This window comes from Pyrus communis, chromosome 15, assembly GCF_963583255.1.
Source record: "Pyrus communis chromosome 15, drPyrComm1.1, whole genome shotgun sequence".
Classification (NCBI taxonomy): Eukaryota; Viridiplantae; Streptophyta; class Magnoliopsida; order Rosales; family Rosaceae; genus Pyrus; species Pyrus communis.
Window position 1 is genome coordinate 15928748 of NC_084817.1, and position 17534 is coordinate 15946281.

The window sequence follows — 17534 nt, forward strand, 5'->3', positions numbered from 1 at the left end:
TGTTTATATTAATTTGGTTTTCAATTATGATGAACATGTGGAACTAATTTCTTTTTAGTTAGAGGTGAATTCGAAGCCATGATTATATGTTTTATATGAATTGATTATATCCAGTTATTGTTTCTTAAGCCTTGAATGTGATTTGCTTATCTAAGTTATTAAAACTTGTTTATGTGTGTTGGTTGAGGGTTGACACTTAATTTGCATGCATGAATTTGATGCTAGAGTATAAGGGAGTTTCACGTAATAGTTATTCACTTATATTCACAAGTAGTGGAGGTTGCTAGTCACAATCGTGTTAAGTAAATCCTTGGTATGAGTCTCATGCGTTTCATAGTGATAAATGCCTTGTCAATGCTTATGATTTTCATAGAACTTAATGACTTTTGGCATGTATCTCTATCATGCGTTTCATATAGGGAACTTGAGAAAGATATTTTGATTTAGATGCGTATTCCATCTAATTCAATGAAATAAGGAAAATCTGATGGTTAGTTGTGCGATGCAACTAACTTGGGGCGTTGTCATTCATAGTCCAAAGGAATAATAACTGAAAATTGGTTTATATGCATATATCATGTGTGGAGAAGGACCATCTAACTAGCCTTTTAGTCGTTTTTACAAAATGTTTTACATAAAGTTTCTGTTTTTAAGTTTAAAATTCGTAAAAAACAATCCCCCTTTCATTTAGTCTTGTTATTTGAGTCAAAATCTGTTTTCTTTTATTCTTTTGAGTCGAGTTAAGTTTTATTTTCGTCAAAACCACTTGTTAGGTCTAGAATTGAGTCTTTTTGAGTGTTTGTTGTTGTTTTAAGTGTTTTAAGTTAGTTTTGAGTCTATAGAGTCTAAATTAGTGTTTTTAAGTCTTATTTGTGTTGATTAGTATTCCTAGTTAATCCCCGGTCTAGAACGATCCCTACTTGCATATATACTACAATTGTCACAAATAGGGTTTAATTTGTGTGTCAAGTTAATTTTCACATCACTGTGAGGTTCAAAAAAAAAATTAGTAAAAATTTGTTTGTGCAAAATTACTTTAATACCCATATTTTTTTTTCCTAATATTTTTTCAGTTATGTATTAAGGTTATATTTTTAATTTCATTGGGTTTTCGTTAACAACTGGTGTAGTTTGGATAAATTTTTATTTAATTAAAAAAATATTTGATGAATTTTGATGGAGTTTAATTAATTGTAGATATTTCAAAATTTTGAGTAAATTTCTTCAAATTCTCAAAGTAAATTTAACTAATTGTAGATATTTTATATAAAATTTTAATTACGAAATTTCTCTAATCCCTTTTAATTCTTTAATTTTATTAAATCTTTTAAAACCAATTCCCAATTGAATGTACCTGAATTCTAACTGAATACATTCGGATTTGGCATTTGGACTTTTTTTTTTTTGCGTGGAAAAAAAAATTATAGAAGAAGTTTATCTGAATAAATGACAATAGTCTCAGAAAATCCAATAGAAAACAAAAGACATCCACCAGAACTCTCAAAAGAAATCCACACAATTCTTAAAAGTCCATTTGAATTCTACAAACCGTATGAAATCTACCACCTAAAAAATCTTTTAAAATCCTCCTAAATCCTAATTTGACTACACATTCTCTAAACTTTTAGCGAATCACTTAAAACCCTGATTTAACACCCCTTAGTTTGTAAAATTAAAAAAAAAAAATATAACTCCCTCAAAATTCCAATTGAATACACTTAGGGCCAGTTTGGAATTGCTGTGTTTTTTTTAATAAATTGCTTATGTTGTGCATTAAGAATAATCAGCTACAAAAAAAATAATGATCAACTGCAAAATAAAACAGTTGAGCGTTTGATAAATTGTATTTTTAAAAGTGTTCTGACTATGAAAAACAATGTAAAAGCAGTGTCTAGAAGGATAAATAGTGTTATTGTTTAAAACTAATGAGCTTATTATAGGTATTGAAATTATTCTAAAGGCTTAACTTCGCTTTTTATTAAAGCAGTTTTTAAAAGCAAATTATAGGCTGCTTTTAAAAGCTGCTGTCTAGAGGCCATTGTTTTTAAAATAAGCAGTATATTTTATTTCTACCAAGCACTTTTTTTACTGCTTAACTTTAAAATGAAGCAGTTTTTTGTGAAAAAGATCAATACCAAACTGGACCTTAGTCTCACAAAAACATGTTCCAAATAATTTGTGGCATTTTCTAAAGAGATGGACATTTGATTAGTACTAACTACTAAATCTAAGAAAATAAGTCAATTAGTATGTATGTTTTCGGTTTGACTGACTGTTTGGTTCTTTCTTTAATTGATGACATGGTGAGCATAAGGCTCATATATAGATTGATGTGTAGGAAATATTGGCACATGATTAACAAAAAAATCAATTTAATGCAAGATTAGATGTTCAAACAAACAAAAGATAGAAACTGATACAATTTCAAAACCTCAAGGTGCAATGTGAAAAAAGTTGAAACTTCACAGCCCATTTGAAAACCATCTTAAGCCAAGGTGTAAAACGTAATTAGACCCTTTTTATCAGAACCAATTCTTAGTAACAATGCAAGTGAATTCTACAAAAGCACTTAAAGTGCTTCCTGCAAGAAGCACATAATTGGTGCTTCTTCCAAAATGCACTTCAAGTGTTCTTGGAACTCAAAAAAACTTTTACCAAAAGCACTTTCAATCACTTTAGAAGTACTTCCAAACGAGTCCAAATGTTCATTTTCGATTGAAGTGTTTGTTTATAGTTTTTACTAAATTTTTGCACTCTTCTTTCACTCTTGCACTCCTTTGTCTTTGTCTAGCCTTATGATTGAGTAAATTTCCTTCCCAACACAAATAAAAGGACAAAAATAAAAGTTTAAGTGCTAAATGAAAAGGTGAAAGTGTGTAATCTCTTTCCCAACTTATAAACCAATATCTACATATTAGTAGCTTTAATATGCGTGTGAATGATTGTGAGTTGCTAATGAATGTGAATCTTTCTCTTGATGCACTGTGAGACCGATTCACATTCATTAATAATAGCTCAAAGTCACAAATCCTTGCGTGAAAGACAAAACATTGCATTCTTCAGGCTGGAACCCACTTCTCAACCCTTGTAGAAGTTCATCGGGCCATACTTTGCAAGTACGGTCATCTCTAATGGAAGGTTATAGGTCCAAAAGCCAAAATATTGCATGATTTGCCCAAAAAATCATCTTCAACCGATAGTTGGACTATACTTCTATGGAGCCCACTTGGCTATTATTTGGCCAAAGGGGTATCAAGTTGGCCAAATGTAGCCCTTCTCTTAGCCTTTTTTTGGCACTCAACTCCTCAATTGCGATAATTGATTCAAATTTAATGGCTAGATTTGAAAAAATTCAACAGCAGTTTTATTATTAACCAATAAATTTAAAGTATAAAATTTAAAACTAACAAATTATTGAGGGACTATGTTTAGCCCCTTCGATTGGAGATGATATATGAGTATTGTATGTCACTGTTCATTTAAAAATAATTTTTTGCAGAACCATGTTTAGCCTTTTCGGTTGGAGATGACCTAAAGTTGTGGATAAAGAGTAGGAATTGGACACTTTTAGTCCAACCCTAGGCTAACCCCAATTGTTCTAGGGACAATCTTCTTTCTCAATCAGAACATTATACACACTAGCCTTCATGCATGCGCTCACGCACATACAAAAGATATTTTTTGAATCATGGCGTGCCACGCGAGATGTAAGATCCCACATCGCCCAGGAGTGAGGATCCTGTAAGCCTTATATGTAGATTCCCACCTCCAATTAGCACGAGGTCTTTTGGAAGCTCACTGACTTCGGGTTCCAGGCTGGGATGTGACACACGACTTACACGTTTTAAATGTATTTATATACGTGAATTAACAAAAGGAAAGTCAAATATTTGAAATAAATGAATAATCTTAGATCATGCTAGAAAAAACCCTCACAAACCAATCAAAGTAGCTGAAGTCACATAATAAAATCGGTCTTTCAATTTTCATCTACATTCTATTGATTTTACATTAAGAATAGAGAAAATAATATTTAATCAACAACTAATTGAATCACATTATTGTTAGCCCATTGTAAGGTTAAGCGCACCCATTCCCCCTTAGTGTAGATAATATCGTTTGTTAAAAAAAAAAAAATCATTTGACAACTAATTTAATACATTATTATGTGTACGAAAGACTTTTTTTATAACTGGCATTATACGCTTTTTAAGATGTTATGAACATGTTTACAAATAGAGAAAATAATATTTAATGAACAACTATTTGAATCATATTATTGCTAACCTATTGTGATGTACTAATTATATATAAAAATTTAAAAAAAAAACTGTACAAAAAGAATTCATTATTAAAAAAATACTGTTAAAATGACAAAAATACCATTGCATTATTTTGGGTTGCTTTTGAATTTTTTTTGTTTTGGGGATATTTTTGTTCAAAAATTTTTGGTAAAGCTTGTGACTCTAAAAAAAATTGTTGGCTTTATATATAAAGATTATTTATCTTTACCATTTCATTTTCAAACGTTATCAGATAAATCCTGGTAATATTTTTAATCATATATCATTTAATCTTATTATCATGGGGCTTTGTTTGTTAAGTTGTTTTTGTTTTTAATCCATTTCATGGCCGTTGTTTTCTGCTTTAATAATTATTAATAATGTCCTGTCATGTCCCACTATAGATGGTTCCATTTGGGTGGATATGGACACCTTTACTTCCTCGGCAAGATTGATAATTCATCACAACAAAGAAAATGTTACTTTCATGTGGAAGTGGAAACTTTCTACTACTTTAAAATACCTTTTACAGTTTTTTATTTTTATTTTTTATTATTTTTATGTGGAATTAATCGTTGGATCAAATTTCAATGGTCAGGATCCATTGATTTGGTAGATTAGGAGGAAGGAAGGATCCCTTTCCCTTATTACCTTTCATGCATTACATCTTTGTGCAAGCTTAATTCATCTCAATTGTTGATAGTGATTTGCCATCTATCCATAGTTGGGAGGGTCCCTTTATATGACCTTCAAGGCTTCGGATTTGACTTTGTATCTGTTGACTCTAAAAATTACAAAACCTACGTGGCGCGCAGACCGAGTAACTAATAAGCTAACTACGTCTTTCAGTTGAATGCGGGGCGTGCCAACTCGTCGGCCGAGGAGTAAAATTCGTTGTTGTTGCATTGAGCGCGTTGCTGACTTCTTTATCTTGCGACTGTGACCGAGGAAGGAACACTCTCGATCTTTGGGTTCTAGAGCCTGAAGACAAGGCTGCTGGTTCTGCGAATTTCACAAATCGTCGGCGCTCGATTCGGTCACCGTGACTATATTCGTAAGAGTATAAGCACGTCGAATCGACACCAGACTATACAGACACAAATATTCAAAGGTGATGTATGTCTTGATGGTGAACGTGGTTCGGCTGTCAGAATGCCGAACTCTAAAACTCACTTGTGAATATCCAATCATAAAATCACTCAGCGTCCGGTACGTCGAATGTCGTAACTCGTAACACCTTACTTCGCCGAGAGGGTTGATAAGATGACCCCTGCCAATAAAGATTTGAAAACCCTTCTCGGCCGAGACTTGGATAGGTAACCAGTCGGCCTCGACGCAATGCTGTTTATCCAAACTGAAGGTGCTCCTCGGTCGGCTGCTTCTACGACAACAGTGCTGTTTATCCAAACTGAAGGTGTTCGTCGGTTGCCTCCACAGTGCTATTTATCCAAACTGAAGGTGTGTCGGCGGAAAAAAGAAAAGGAAAAATCTCAAGATGTTTGAGAGGTTTTGCGCAGGGCAATTGTATGTTGAATTGAAGGTCCCTCATTGTTGCATGATTTCTTGTATTTATAGCACTAACTCCTTGAGATCGAATTAAACCCCTATCTGGATTAGGAGTCCTTGCTCCGTTCCAACTTTGCTTCAAACAACCCTACTCCCATTAGGACTTTGAACTCACCCCCATTCGGGGCTTTATTCATTGCTGGTCGAGAATCCTAGTTGCACCAAGACTTCCTCGACCCTCTTTGCTTATCTGGACTACTCCTTCTTGCGATAGGACTCGACCATCCCTGCTAAATGGCCCGGAATCATCAAGCAGCCTATAGCATTTTGACACATCTTTGGGCCGAACACAAACCTACACTCGGCCCAACAATATTATTTTGAGCCCAAACAGTATCATAATACAACCAATCAACTTAACGCTCTACTTAATTACAAGTCCACGCTCGACGTCATAAAAGAACATTAAACAAGAGCAAAACAAAATTTAATAACAAAGGTAATACAATTATTAGAAGGATAATAAAAAGGTTTAATATATAAAATTTTAGATTTTTGAGTTTTTCATAAAATATAACTTGTTTAGATGTGCTTTTAAAATTATTTAAGGAGCTTTTAGAGAAATTATTTTTGGGTTTCAAAAACACTTGAAGTGCATTCTGCAAGAAGCACCAGCTATTTATTTTAAATGCTTTTTTCAGGATTTACTTATATTTTTACTAAAAATTATTCTAAAAATATTCTCATAAAAAATACTTTTAGATATTTTAAAAGTATTTTTATACGCATGGCTTTGAGGTCGATATTCCTTTAATATTCTATGAAAAATATAAACAGTGTTCGATATAGAAAGAAAGAAATCGACGAGACGACGTATTTGGAAGTTTGTGTATGAACTAGCATCCGAGGACCGCGTCAACAAACAATTCATCACTCAACAAGCAACACACAATGTCAATGGGTTCTCTGAGACTCTCAGACTCATGGTCTGACTGAGAGAGACAACCTCCAAAACTTCAAACCCAGCTGGTACTGCTGCTGGCGGAGCTCTGGAGAGAGAGAGACAGAAAGCTCAAAGCTCAAAACATGGCCGATTCCAAAGTGGAGACAATCTCCCGATTAGCCCAATGGAGGATCGAGAACTTCGGACCTTGCTCTTACAAAAAGTCCGACCCTTTCCGGCTCGGAATCTGGAATTGGTACTGCCCGCAATCCCCATTTTTTTACTTTGATTCATCTGTTTATGTGGGTTATGAAATTTGATGATCTTTTTTGGTTGGGAAATTAGGCATTTTTCGATAGAGAAGAATCGGTACCTCTACATTCGTCTGTTTCCAGAGCCGTCGCGGGTGTCGAAAGAACAGCCTCCCCTTGCTCGCTTTGTTCTCAGAGTCTCTAGCCCCGGCCCCGGCCGTAAGCCTTACATCTCTCCTGGTATTTCTCTTTCTCTTGCGCTTTCAATTCAAATTCTTGAACTTTTTGGGGTGGTTTGTGATTGATTGATGACGATGATTGCTGTGGATTTGTCACCTTTGGGAATGTGGTTAAATTGGATTTTATTAGGGTTGCTTGGGTGCCCATCAGCTCAAAATTGTGTAAAATGCAACTTCAAATGCTAAAGGGTGTTTCTCTTTCAATCGAAGGGGTAATTCTTAGCCGAATATGGATCAATCTCTTCCATTGTTCATATGGGTTTGATATGGTTTCTATACTTTTTTGGAAGTTAGTATATGAGTGATTGAAATGTTCGTAAGTTGGCAATAGCTGAGTCGAGTTATTGGAAGTAGTACATAATTAGACTACAGAGGAAATGAAAACAAAATCGATACTGTAGTAGTGCTTAGCGAAATGGTTGTTTTTGTTGTTTTCTTAGATATGTTTTGTATGAATTCTCCAGTGATATTTTGAGGCAGCACTGATAGAGGATCTTCACATGTCCCTTGTCAAATATATCATATACCTGTGTTTCAGTGTGCTCGTCAAAACATGGTATAAATTAATATGTAACTAGACACAACAAATTCAGACAGCAAAATTCCCGTCGCTCGCTGGAACTCTGGAAATTTTAAATGTCATCAGAAATTTTTACCTCACATATATTTGTTTTAGAAATCTCCTTTTTTATGGCCTTTTCTTTTCCTTTTAATCCAGAATGCATTAAGCAGTAATTCTGTTCCTGTGATGTTGTTCTGCCTCTTGTTACAGTTCATGAAAGACTGCTTCGTACAAGTGAAGACTTTGTCTGGCCTGTTGATTCCACCTTCCTTGGTCGCTTCATCATTGATGTTGAGTTTCTTGACTTGAAGATATGCCCTTTAAATGTAAGTTCCATAGCATAATTATCTGTGTGTTAGTTTCTTTATAAAATTTGTTGTATCACACCAAATGGATTTCCATTATTGTTGGTTATCTCCTCACTGGTGGACCATGGGAGGCAAACCATCATTTAACTGTGGAAACAATTATTCTGTTTTTAGCTTGTTTTACCTAGATTAACTAACATGTAGTTCAGTACCGGTGTCTGGAGCACATCATTTCTTGCAATTGTATTTTAGTTCAACTATGTATGCATCCTTTAAGAGTGGTCAGTTATTTTATGAAATCAGGGCGGGGAAGCTAGTCCTGTATGGCCTGCTGATGGATTGATGCAATCTCTGTCAACCCAAAGCACTCTCCGGTGCCTCTCTCGCATGCTTTATGAGGGCATCCATGCTGATGTTACTATCAACACTGCTGATGGCAGTTTAAGAGCTCACAAAGCAATTCTTTCTGCAACTTCTCCCGTGTTCCAAAGCATGTTCAGTCACGACCTTAAGGAAAAAGAGTCCTCCATAATCCACATAGTAGACATGTCCCTGGAATCTTGCATGGCTCTTCTAAGTTACCTCTATGGAACCATTAAACAAGAAGATTTCTGGAAGCACCGGTTGGCACTTCTAGGTGCGGCAAACAAGTACGACATTGCAGACTTAAAAGATGCTTGTGAGGAAAGCCTTTTGGAAGATATTAACTCGACGAATGTCCTTGAGAGGCTGCAAGACGCCTGGTTGTACCAGCTGAATAAGCTTAAGAAAGGATGCTTGATGTACTTGTTTGATTTTGGAAAAATATATGACGTGAGAGAAGAAGTAAGTAACTTTTTCAGGCATGCAGACCGAGAATTGATGACGGAAATGTTTCAGGAGGTGCTTACTGTTTGGAAGCCTGTGTAGGTTACCATGGTATTCTTAGTGTCATATGAAATCAGGTGAAAGATACATGTATATACATTTGTGAGTCCTTTGGTTATATGCATATATGAGGATGTTGTGATCTCATAAGAGAGTTGTTAGTTTGAAGTTTAGTTTTGGCTCTCAATTGTTGTTTGAGTGAGATAATGTATGTTGTTGAAGCCAATATTGAATCTTGTAATGAATCTGCGTATTTCTGTTTTGAAAGCTTTAAAAGCTAAGGGTTGTTGGATAACCATTTTATTTCTACTTGATTGTGGTCACAGGCAGGGTGAAATTTCTCATGGCCTCTCGGGGGTTAAAATGGGTGGATAATTGTGGTTTGCTACAGTTGTCTTCCTTTTTTTTTTTTTTTTTTTAAAAAAGAAGGAAAAAATATATATATTATGATGAATTGAGATCTATTATCAAAATAATCTATCCTTTAGGTTTTCATTCTATTGTACCGCTCCTCAAACATTCACTCAAATTGAATTTTGTCGGTGTCATTTTATATTTATGTGATGTATTGTACATGTATGAACATTTTTAATGATATTTTATATTTATATGATGTATTGTGCCTGTATGAACATTTTTAATCATCAAACAATTTTCGACGTCTGATTATTTTTCAAGAACAATTATTTACAAGGTACATTAAGAATGAACAATTTCAATGAATGAACCACATTATAGAATGGCGAAGAAGGGAGTATGTGGGGACTTGGTATGTGTACTATGAAGAGTGAAAAATTTTCGATGTTGATCTCTTAACTATATCCAGAACGTGTACAAGCAAATGAAATTATAAACATATTTAGTTGATGATTGTTGGAACCAAATTTGCGCACATCTATGAGCGGTGATTGAGCACAAAACCGAGTAAACCTGAGCAACCTGCAAAACATTAAAACAACCGTAAGCAAACCTTAGACCAGAGGTGTGCTGGCCAAATGCTCTCCGACAGTCAAGTTAGTGAATGATTTGAGTCAAGCAATGGGCCAGAGAATTCAAGTGGGTAGATTGTTTTACCGTACATGAACTCTAGATGGGTGTATTTATACCTTGAGAGAGATTTTTTTTTTTTTTTTTTTTTTCACGATAGAATCCTCGTTCTAAGCCAGGAGAATCTTAGAGGATATCTAGTAAGTAGATATTGTTTTACCATTTCTCCCTTACTGTTAGTTTTCCATAGATTTCATCCAAATTAACGTTAACTCTTATCTTGTGCACACCACGTGACTCTCATTTGAAAATAAAAACGATACTTCACTAGACCTTTAGAGATTCACACATATTTGCACAAGTCAACACTTTAGAAATCTAGGGTTTTCAATTATTTCAAAGAATGAAGCGATCAAACTACTCTCATACATTGTGCACATATTTTCATTTAACATAAATTTAGATGGAATGAATAAAAAAACTAACAGCAGGAGAAATTGGTCAGAAAAATTAGTTCAAATCCATGATTTTCCAATTTAAAAATGGGGAAACTTGATATAAGTCCAATTTTTTGAGCCAATAGTAGGAATAGTCCAATTTATTAAAATAAGTCCAATTTGTTGTATTTAATTATTTAATTATCAATAGTTATCTGTTCAATGATAAGATTTATTACAAAAATCAAATTTCTTCCCAATTATCTCTTTGCTTATTTCTTTTTATTTATCTTTTTGTTATTTCTCGTCCTTCCTCCTACTTTAAACCCCATTTATAGATTTTATTTTTAATTTTTATAATCAACCTATATCACAGGTTAATTATATTTGTTTACCTATATAACACATTCTTTTTTTATAATCAACCTGTCACAGATTAATGTGTCTTGCTTGTAGGTATGTTATGTTTTTTCCTACCTTTTAATTAGGTTTCATATCTCACGTATAGGTATTATATACATTCATATATTTGTTACTTGAGTTAGGGTAGAATGTTTTGCAGATAAATTTATGTTAGTATATTAGTTTTTTTGTTATAAGATATTAAATATATTCTTTTGGAGTTGGAAAATACATAATATTAGAAGATTTTAATTGATTTTTAATATTTTTAGAAAATATAAAATGAGTATAAAAGAAATAAAAACATATAATTAGATAACTGGACTTACTCCTAAAAACATTCTACATTTTTGGACCTGGATCTAAAAGCCTCTTTAAAAATTTAGAGATAAATAAAAAATTAAGTGAAACTTTAGGGGAAAATCGGCAATTCACACTTTTTTCTTCGCCAATTGGTAATGTTACTTGGAACCTGGGTAGCCCAGCAAACCGACTGGACTAAGTAAGTAACACATAAATTCACACAATTCGATACTTTTTCGACGATCTCGATCAAATTACAGACCAAAAGAATTTTCCCAAAACTTTTAGAACGAACCCCTTCGCTACTTCCCCTTCCGCACAGTTTGTTTCTTTGAGCTCTCCAATGGCTTCCACCCTCTACCAATACTCAATCACTCAGCAAAACCAAGTCCTACCAAACACCCACCACCTCCTATCCTGCGACTGTTTCATCTTCCGCTTCAACTTCACCCACCAACTGCAACTGTTCTTCCCCCAGGACCTGATTGTCCCACTCAATTCAATCCAACAATCGTTCCTTGTCCCCTTTCATGTGTTTTTCTCACAGACCCGAGAAACAATCCAGACCATTCTATCCGGGACTGGAGTTTCCATGGACTTTGTGGAGACTCTGGTGCCGGAAGTTTATGCTTTGGCTGTGGAGATTACCCGGGACTCTGAATATGCTGAGCCGATAGTAGTCCCGCTGGATTTGGATGTCCTTGCTGTGACCCCTTTTGATGACCGGGAACAGATTGAGAGGGCTATTGTGGAATCTGGGCGGGTTTATAATCCTGTCCCGGGCGCCAAGTCATTGGGTGCCGGACTAAAGACTGTAAACATTGAGAATTTGGGTGTGAGCAAGGAATGTAGCATCTGTTTGGAGGAGCTTTCGACCGGATTGGAGGTTGTGCTCATGCCCTGCAATCATCTGTATCATAAAGATTGCATTGTTGAATGGCTGAAGAGAAGTCACATGTGCCCCTATTGCCGCTTCAAGATGCCCACTTGATTGCACTGGATTGGATTGGATTGCGAAAGGTAAATTCTTGGACTTGAATTTGGGATATCTTGTATTGGATTGGATTAGTGATTGACGTGATTATTATCAACCTGTTGGTGTTTCTCAGTTGCCACACCTGCTGGCTTGATCACATTGGCCTAACGAGATTATGGTCGAAATCGCGGTGTTTGATAGTTGATGGCAAGGTTCTTGTCTTGGTATGGCCGCTTCTGTATAAATTTTGTGTGTTTGTGTGTTGATATGTGATCATTCATATAAATCCATAGCAATTGTTGATTTGTATATCACTTTTAACCAAAGGTCAATCCATGTTTCTAACCAACACGAAGGAACTAATGATTTAATTGATTGCGTTGAGCCATTCAGCTTTCTGCTATGTTACCGACAATGGAGGGAGTCTTATGGAAAGTTTCCGGTGTTGTGCTTGGTACTGAAGTGCAGGGGACTTGATGCATTAGCCAGCTGCTATGAGTATCTGAGCTAGGTGCACGAAGGCTAAATAGATAAATTTCGGCGTTGATAGTTTTAAGGTAAATAGAAAATGCAGCAGAAGTTGATATGCAATGTGTAATGTAAGAGTAGTTTCTTGAGTCTTGGCAAAGACGAATCTCATTGTATTCGTTATCGACAATGCTAAAAGATTTTTGTCCTCTTTACCATGAACGAACGCGTTGCTTACGTTACAAATCGAAGGCATTTAAGGAGAAAAAGGAAAAAGATATTAACACTGTACACAAAAAAGAAAGCAAAAAAAAAAAAAAAAAAAAAAAAAAAAGTAGTGCACAGCTTCTTCTCTTCAATTGTACAAGGGTGTTTCTATGCAGATACTATTTTCTTCTTTGCCTCAGATCAGTTTAAAGTTCCCGCCGCGTCGCTCTTGGATTGGTTTATTTGAGCCAAGGAGTACCAAACTGCAAGGGCTTGTCAGCCAGTTACTGGATGATCATGTTATTTGCAAGTTTGTGCCGGAGGAGACCATTCAAGCAAGCAGGTTGGTTCCAGAGTTTTTCATCGCAAAGAGGGATTTGTTGTTTTGGATTCGGGTTTAAGTTGATTTGGTGAAGGGTAGTTGTTTATCTCCTCGTTCCAAGGCGTCTCTCCATTGCCTGTACCTCACTCCTAGCTTGTCATAGGTCACCGGCGAATTCCATACATTTGCCCCGTTGTTCATTCGCTCTTGTTGACCTAGGACGAGCCTTAGATCCTCATTCAAAACCTGTGGATTGAACACAACAAATTTTGTAAGCAGGAATGCGAGAAACAATGGTTATGTGAAAAGTAAAGTACGTCGCAAACAATTTTGTTTACCTGTTGGGCAAAATGCCTCCACATAAAGTTCATGAAGGGAACGTGCTTCAGCACGGGCGCAAAATCCAGCGACATTCTGTATAATAATCTTGTCTTACCTCTCGAAGAAGGTAAGCATACATGGAGTTGATGAAGATGTGTGGAACACTGTTTAGCACTCTGTCCTTGCAGTTTTCCCGGTTTTGAGATCCCGATGGTTGAATTTACCATACAAGGTGGTCGAAATTCCATATCTATAGGGTAAGGGTCCCAATATCCTTGGAGGCCAGACGCAGGCGTCAAGAATTTCACGAAGCTGAAAATTCAGATCATTCACCACATTAAATCCTGATGGAAAGGATTTGTTGTGAAACAACGCGCTACAACAGAAGCAATTCCACACTGATGGATAGATCTTCGATTCTTCGAAAAAGAAAAAAGAAACAAACCTAAAACAAACCTAGGAACACTCCATCCCTTCGCAAAGGTGGACGTGTGAGTGAAAGGAGCATGAGCGAGATCTAAAAGGTTATCAAGAAGCAGCCCATGTTCCACTGGGAGTTCTATGACGAGCTGCCAAGAACAGTAGAAAAATGTTACAACACTCGTCCACGTATAGAAACAATCACTAAACCTTGTTTTAGAAGAGCTAAAAGGATAAGAATTTTATCTGTAGCATACCTCGGCATGGATTTGAAATCCTGCAGGAGGTTGTAAAGAAGGAAGAGTGGCTGACGGAGGATCAGCACCGGGCCAAATCCACAGCATTCCATCTTTCTCGAAACATGGCAATGACTTAATCTTCACTTTGTGTAATCGCGTAGATGGCATTTTTTCACATGTTCCATCGGTTGAATACTCCCACCCTGAAATTTATCCATCACAATGCTGTCAAAATGTTGAGTCCTAGAATCATAAAATGTCCATTGTTATGACCTAAATAAGCGCAAATGGCAATGCCGTTTAAAGATGTCACTAACCATGGTAAGGGCACGTGATACGGCCCTCATTTACTGAGCCGAGGTCAAGAGGGCAAGCTCTGTGCGCACAAGTATTCTGCACACATCCAGGTTTCCCATCTTTTCCACGAAAGAGAACCCATGGTTCCTCAAAACAATCAAGTGGAACCTGAAAAAAGAAAACCGACGAGACTTTTGCTATAAGACATGCTAGATAACAAGTTCTTCAAAAGATTAACTCCGCAGAAGAAGTGTAACCGATAGATAATATCAAACTCCATAATGTTCAAACTATAATATAGCAACGAAAACCTATGCCGCTGAACTAACTATGTTTTTTGTTGTTGTTGTTAATGCTAATGTAGCTAATGCACAAATAATGAATGACAAATTCGAAGAACTAGCCTACCATGGTATCATCTTTCAGGTCAGTGGTGAAGGCAACAGGATACCAAAAATTCTTCAATCGGGGATGGTAGGATTGAACTGGACCTGAAACGTTCAAGCATTTTCGAGGAGGCTTCCTTTTTACAGAATCTAGAGATTGCGTAGAAGTGCTGGGAGAAGGGGATGCTTCCTCGGAAGATGTAGTTGCTCTATCTTGTAACAGCTTATCATTCACTAATTCTTCCATGTAAGCCAATTTATCCAACGCTGTGGAAACCCTTGCTTCCGATATATGAACCTGTTGTAATTCAATTTCAATAGTATCTGATCAGCTGAATAGTTTAATCTTCGTAAGTGCTACTCAATTTTCAAGGCGGATAAATGGAAGGAAATTTCAAGTTATTTGCAAGTTACAAGGTTTTATATCTTCAGGTGTTAAAAAATTATGTACCTGTCTATGAGCCTTTCCTAGTTCTTCTTGCAACTCCGCGAGCTCCTTTTTGACAGTACCTATAGACTTATATTCTCGGGCTAGAGGATTTAGAACGTCCACAACCTGAGCAGCCATACTCGAGTGTAAGAATCCCAACGGAAATTTTCAAAAGCTAAAAAGATAATTACTAACTAAACAATAGTTTCCCCCCATGAATCAATGCTCAATGCGCATCACTAGAATTTTTCAAGATTTTGAGATTCGAACTTGATATATCGTCTAGAATCCAGATAGAAGTTACTCATCTTAGCACTCTGACCTTTTCATGGAGGAGCATGATTGCGAGCACATCTTGTCGAGCTCGCCAATCACAATACTGTATATCAAATCTAGCAACTTCCAAGGCCTGGTTTGCATCCAGAAACTTGCCTTTAGATTGTGGAAATTTCGACCTCGGATCCTCCACATCAAAGAGTGTGCTCCAAGCATTCTTCTTCTCTATCTCTGACTGCTCTCCGAATACAGCAAATACTCGAAATCCTCCTTTCACACCCTGAAATTTAACAAACCCAACCACCTAAGCCACTACATGATAATTTGGTCTATATTCATTAGATAAAGATCATAAGCACTAGTTTCAATCGACAACTCAATTAACCAACAAACCAACTAAATTCCCCTTTAAAATTAGCTTGTGCCCACTTAAATAAAGGTGAAACCTATCCAAATTTGTTTACTTTTAAGCACTTAACAAACACACTAGATTATGGGCTTGTTTGGAAATGCTTATTCAGAAAACACTTATCCACATAAGCAGTTTGAACTTTGAAGAACGACCGAAACTTCAAATAAAAACCCTAAAAGTCGCTTTTGCAATACATGAACACTTTTAATCTGTCATACCAAAAATTATCATAAGCGCTTTTGATTATCTAAAATCGCTTTCGAAAAAAGGCCCCTAACATGCATTATTCCACATTTCAACGTACAAGTCTCTCAGATTTGATAAGTGAAGTATGAATTCGTACCTTCCTGGTGCTAAGCTTGGTTGTTCTGCAAAAAGATATTGGCAGAGATAGAGCTGCAGCTGTGGCTACAATGGTCATGGCGTTTGAAGCTGACAGACTCATGGCATAGATAGAGAGAGAGAGAGAGAGAGAGAGAGAAACGTAAGAGATATTGGTGTTTCAAATTTATTGTTGGAAAGTTTTGTTGATAAGTGGCTCCTGTAGCCCGCGATCTCAGTTCTCCTCCCACGACGCGCCACGTGGATGCAGTTCATCACACGTGGCAAGCTCTAGTTCCACATGCTTTTTGCTTGTGTCGAGGAGTATCTGGCAGAAGTGGGGCCCATATATCTTGCCAGCTCGGATGACCAAGATATCTTTATCTACCCACCCCGTTTAGTGTATTTAGGCACTTCGATTTTTCAAGTGGGTTGGGTTTCGAAGTCGGTGGGTGCTTCACCTCTAATTTTATTTTATTTTTGTATTAAATGATAAATTTGTTAGATTAGTTACCGATGAACTTCAAACCCACGTCATCATGCAAGGGTTTAAGTTATTTTCATCACTGTAGTAAAGGGTCATATGCTAATTTTTTAAATGTGGGAGGTTCCGGGTTCGATGTTCTTCTGCTTAACTGTGACCATGGCTCACGGATATAGTGAAATTCCCCATAATTGTACCTAAAATGACTAAATAATCGAAACTTGCCATCATATGTCCCCTTTTAAAAAAAAAAAAAAATGATAAATTGATTGGCAAGGGGTGATTGTTTGTGATCAAAGATGTTGATGGTTGTGAATTGTGATGGGTGCTTAGTGTGTAGCATCTTATTTTCAAGTCAATTAAAAATTTGAAAAGAGAGAGTATGTGCTTTGACATGCTTAATGGGTTGGGCTCAATTTCGCGGTCGGGTCGGTACAGCGTCAACTTTGGGCCGAGCATTTGCTCGCTGAAATGGTTTGATCGTTGTTATGCCTTGTGGGATGGGATGCAAAAGGATAATATTTGTCTCTTTTATGGGGAGACTTACTTGTCCTCCCACTTGCCACTAACAAACTTTTACCGTCCCACCATTATAATTGAAATTGTTCATTCATTTTATTATCATTTAAAGATCAGACATGCAAAAAATTATCCAATTTCTAGTTCATTCAACCATTCATATGCATAAAACAAATAGACAGTCACAAGTTGCTATATGTTACGAAAATTGTTGATTGGGTTTTACACTATGAATAACTAAATGATCTCCATTGAATGATTTTTCTACAAATATGATCTTTAGATGATGATAAAGAGATTGAATAGTTCCAATTTTAATTAATACAATAAAGATTCGTTAATCATAAGTAAAGGGCAAAGTAAGTCTG

The 17534-nt window shown here is 36.1% G+C and overlaps 3 protein-coding genes across 3 annotated transcripts; 2 read left to right on the forward strand and 1 right to left on the reverse strand.

Annotated features, from left to right (window-relative positions):
• Window positions 1-6631: 6631 nt before the first annotated feature.
• Window positions 6632-9266, forward strand: LOC137717903 (BTB/POZ domain-containing protein At1g21780). Its single transcript, XM_068457408.1, has 4 exons — window positions 6632-6988; window positions 7078-7223; window positions 7995-8110; window positions 8396-9266. Exons 1-4 carry the CDS (start codon window positions 6876-6878, stop codon window positions 8999-9001), a joined length of 981 nt encoding a protein of 326 aa, XP_068313509.1. The 5' UTR covers window positions 6632-6875; the 3' UTR covers window positions 9002-9266.
• A 2165-nt stretch (window positions 9267-11431) lies between these two features.
• LOC137717095 (uncharacterized) lies at window positions 11432-12079 on the forward strand. The gene has a single exon (XM_068456405.1). The coding sequence runs from the start codon at window positions 11432-11434 to the stop codon at window positions 12077-12079; it is 648 nt and encodes a 215-aa protein (XP_068312506.1).
• Window positions 12080-12659: 580 nt separating this feature from the next.
• LOC137717720 (chlorophyllide a oxygenase, chloroplastic-like) lies at window positions 12660-16332 on the reverse strand. The gene is made up of 9 exons (XM_068457176.1): window positions 16186-16332; window positions 15477-15710; window positions 15176-15280; window positions 14747-15022; window positions 14359-14506; window positions 14060-14244; window positions 13839-13951; window positions 13400-13694; window positions 12660-13307 (listed from the first exon to the last, which is right to left on the reverse strand). Exons 1-9 carry the CDS (start codon window positions 16285-16287, stop codon window positions 13137-13139), a joined length of 1629 nt encoding a protein of 542 aa, XP_068313277.1. The 5' UTR covers window positions 16288-16332; the 3' UTR covers window positions 12660-13136.
• Between the last annotated feature and the right edge of the window lie 1202 nt (window positions 16333-17534).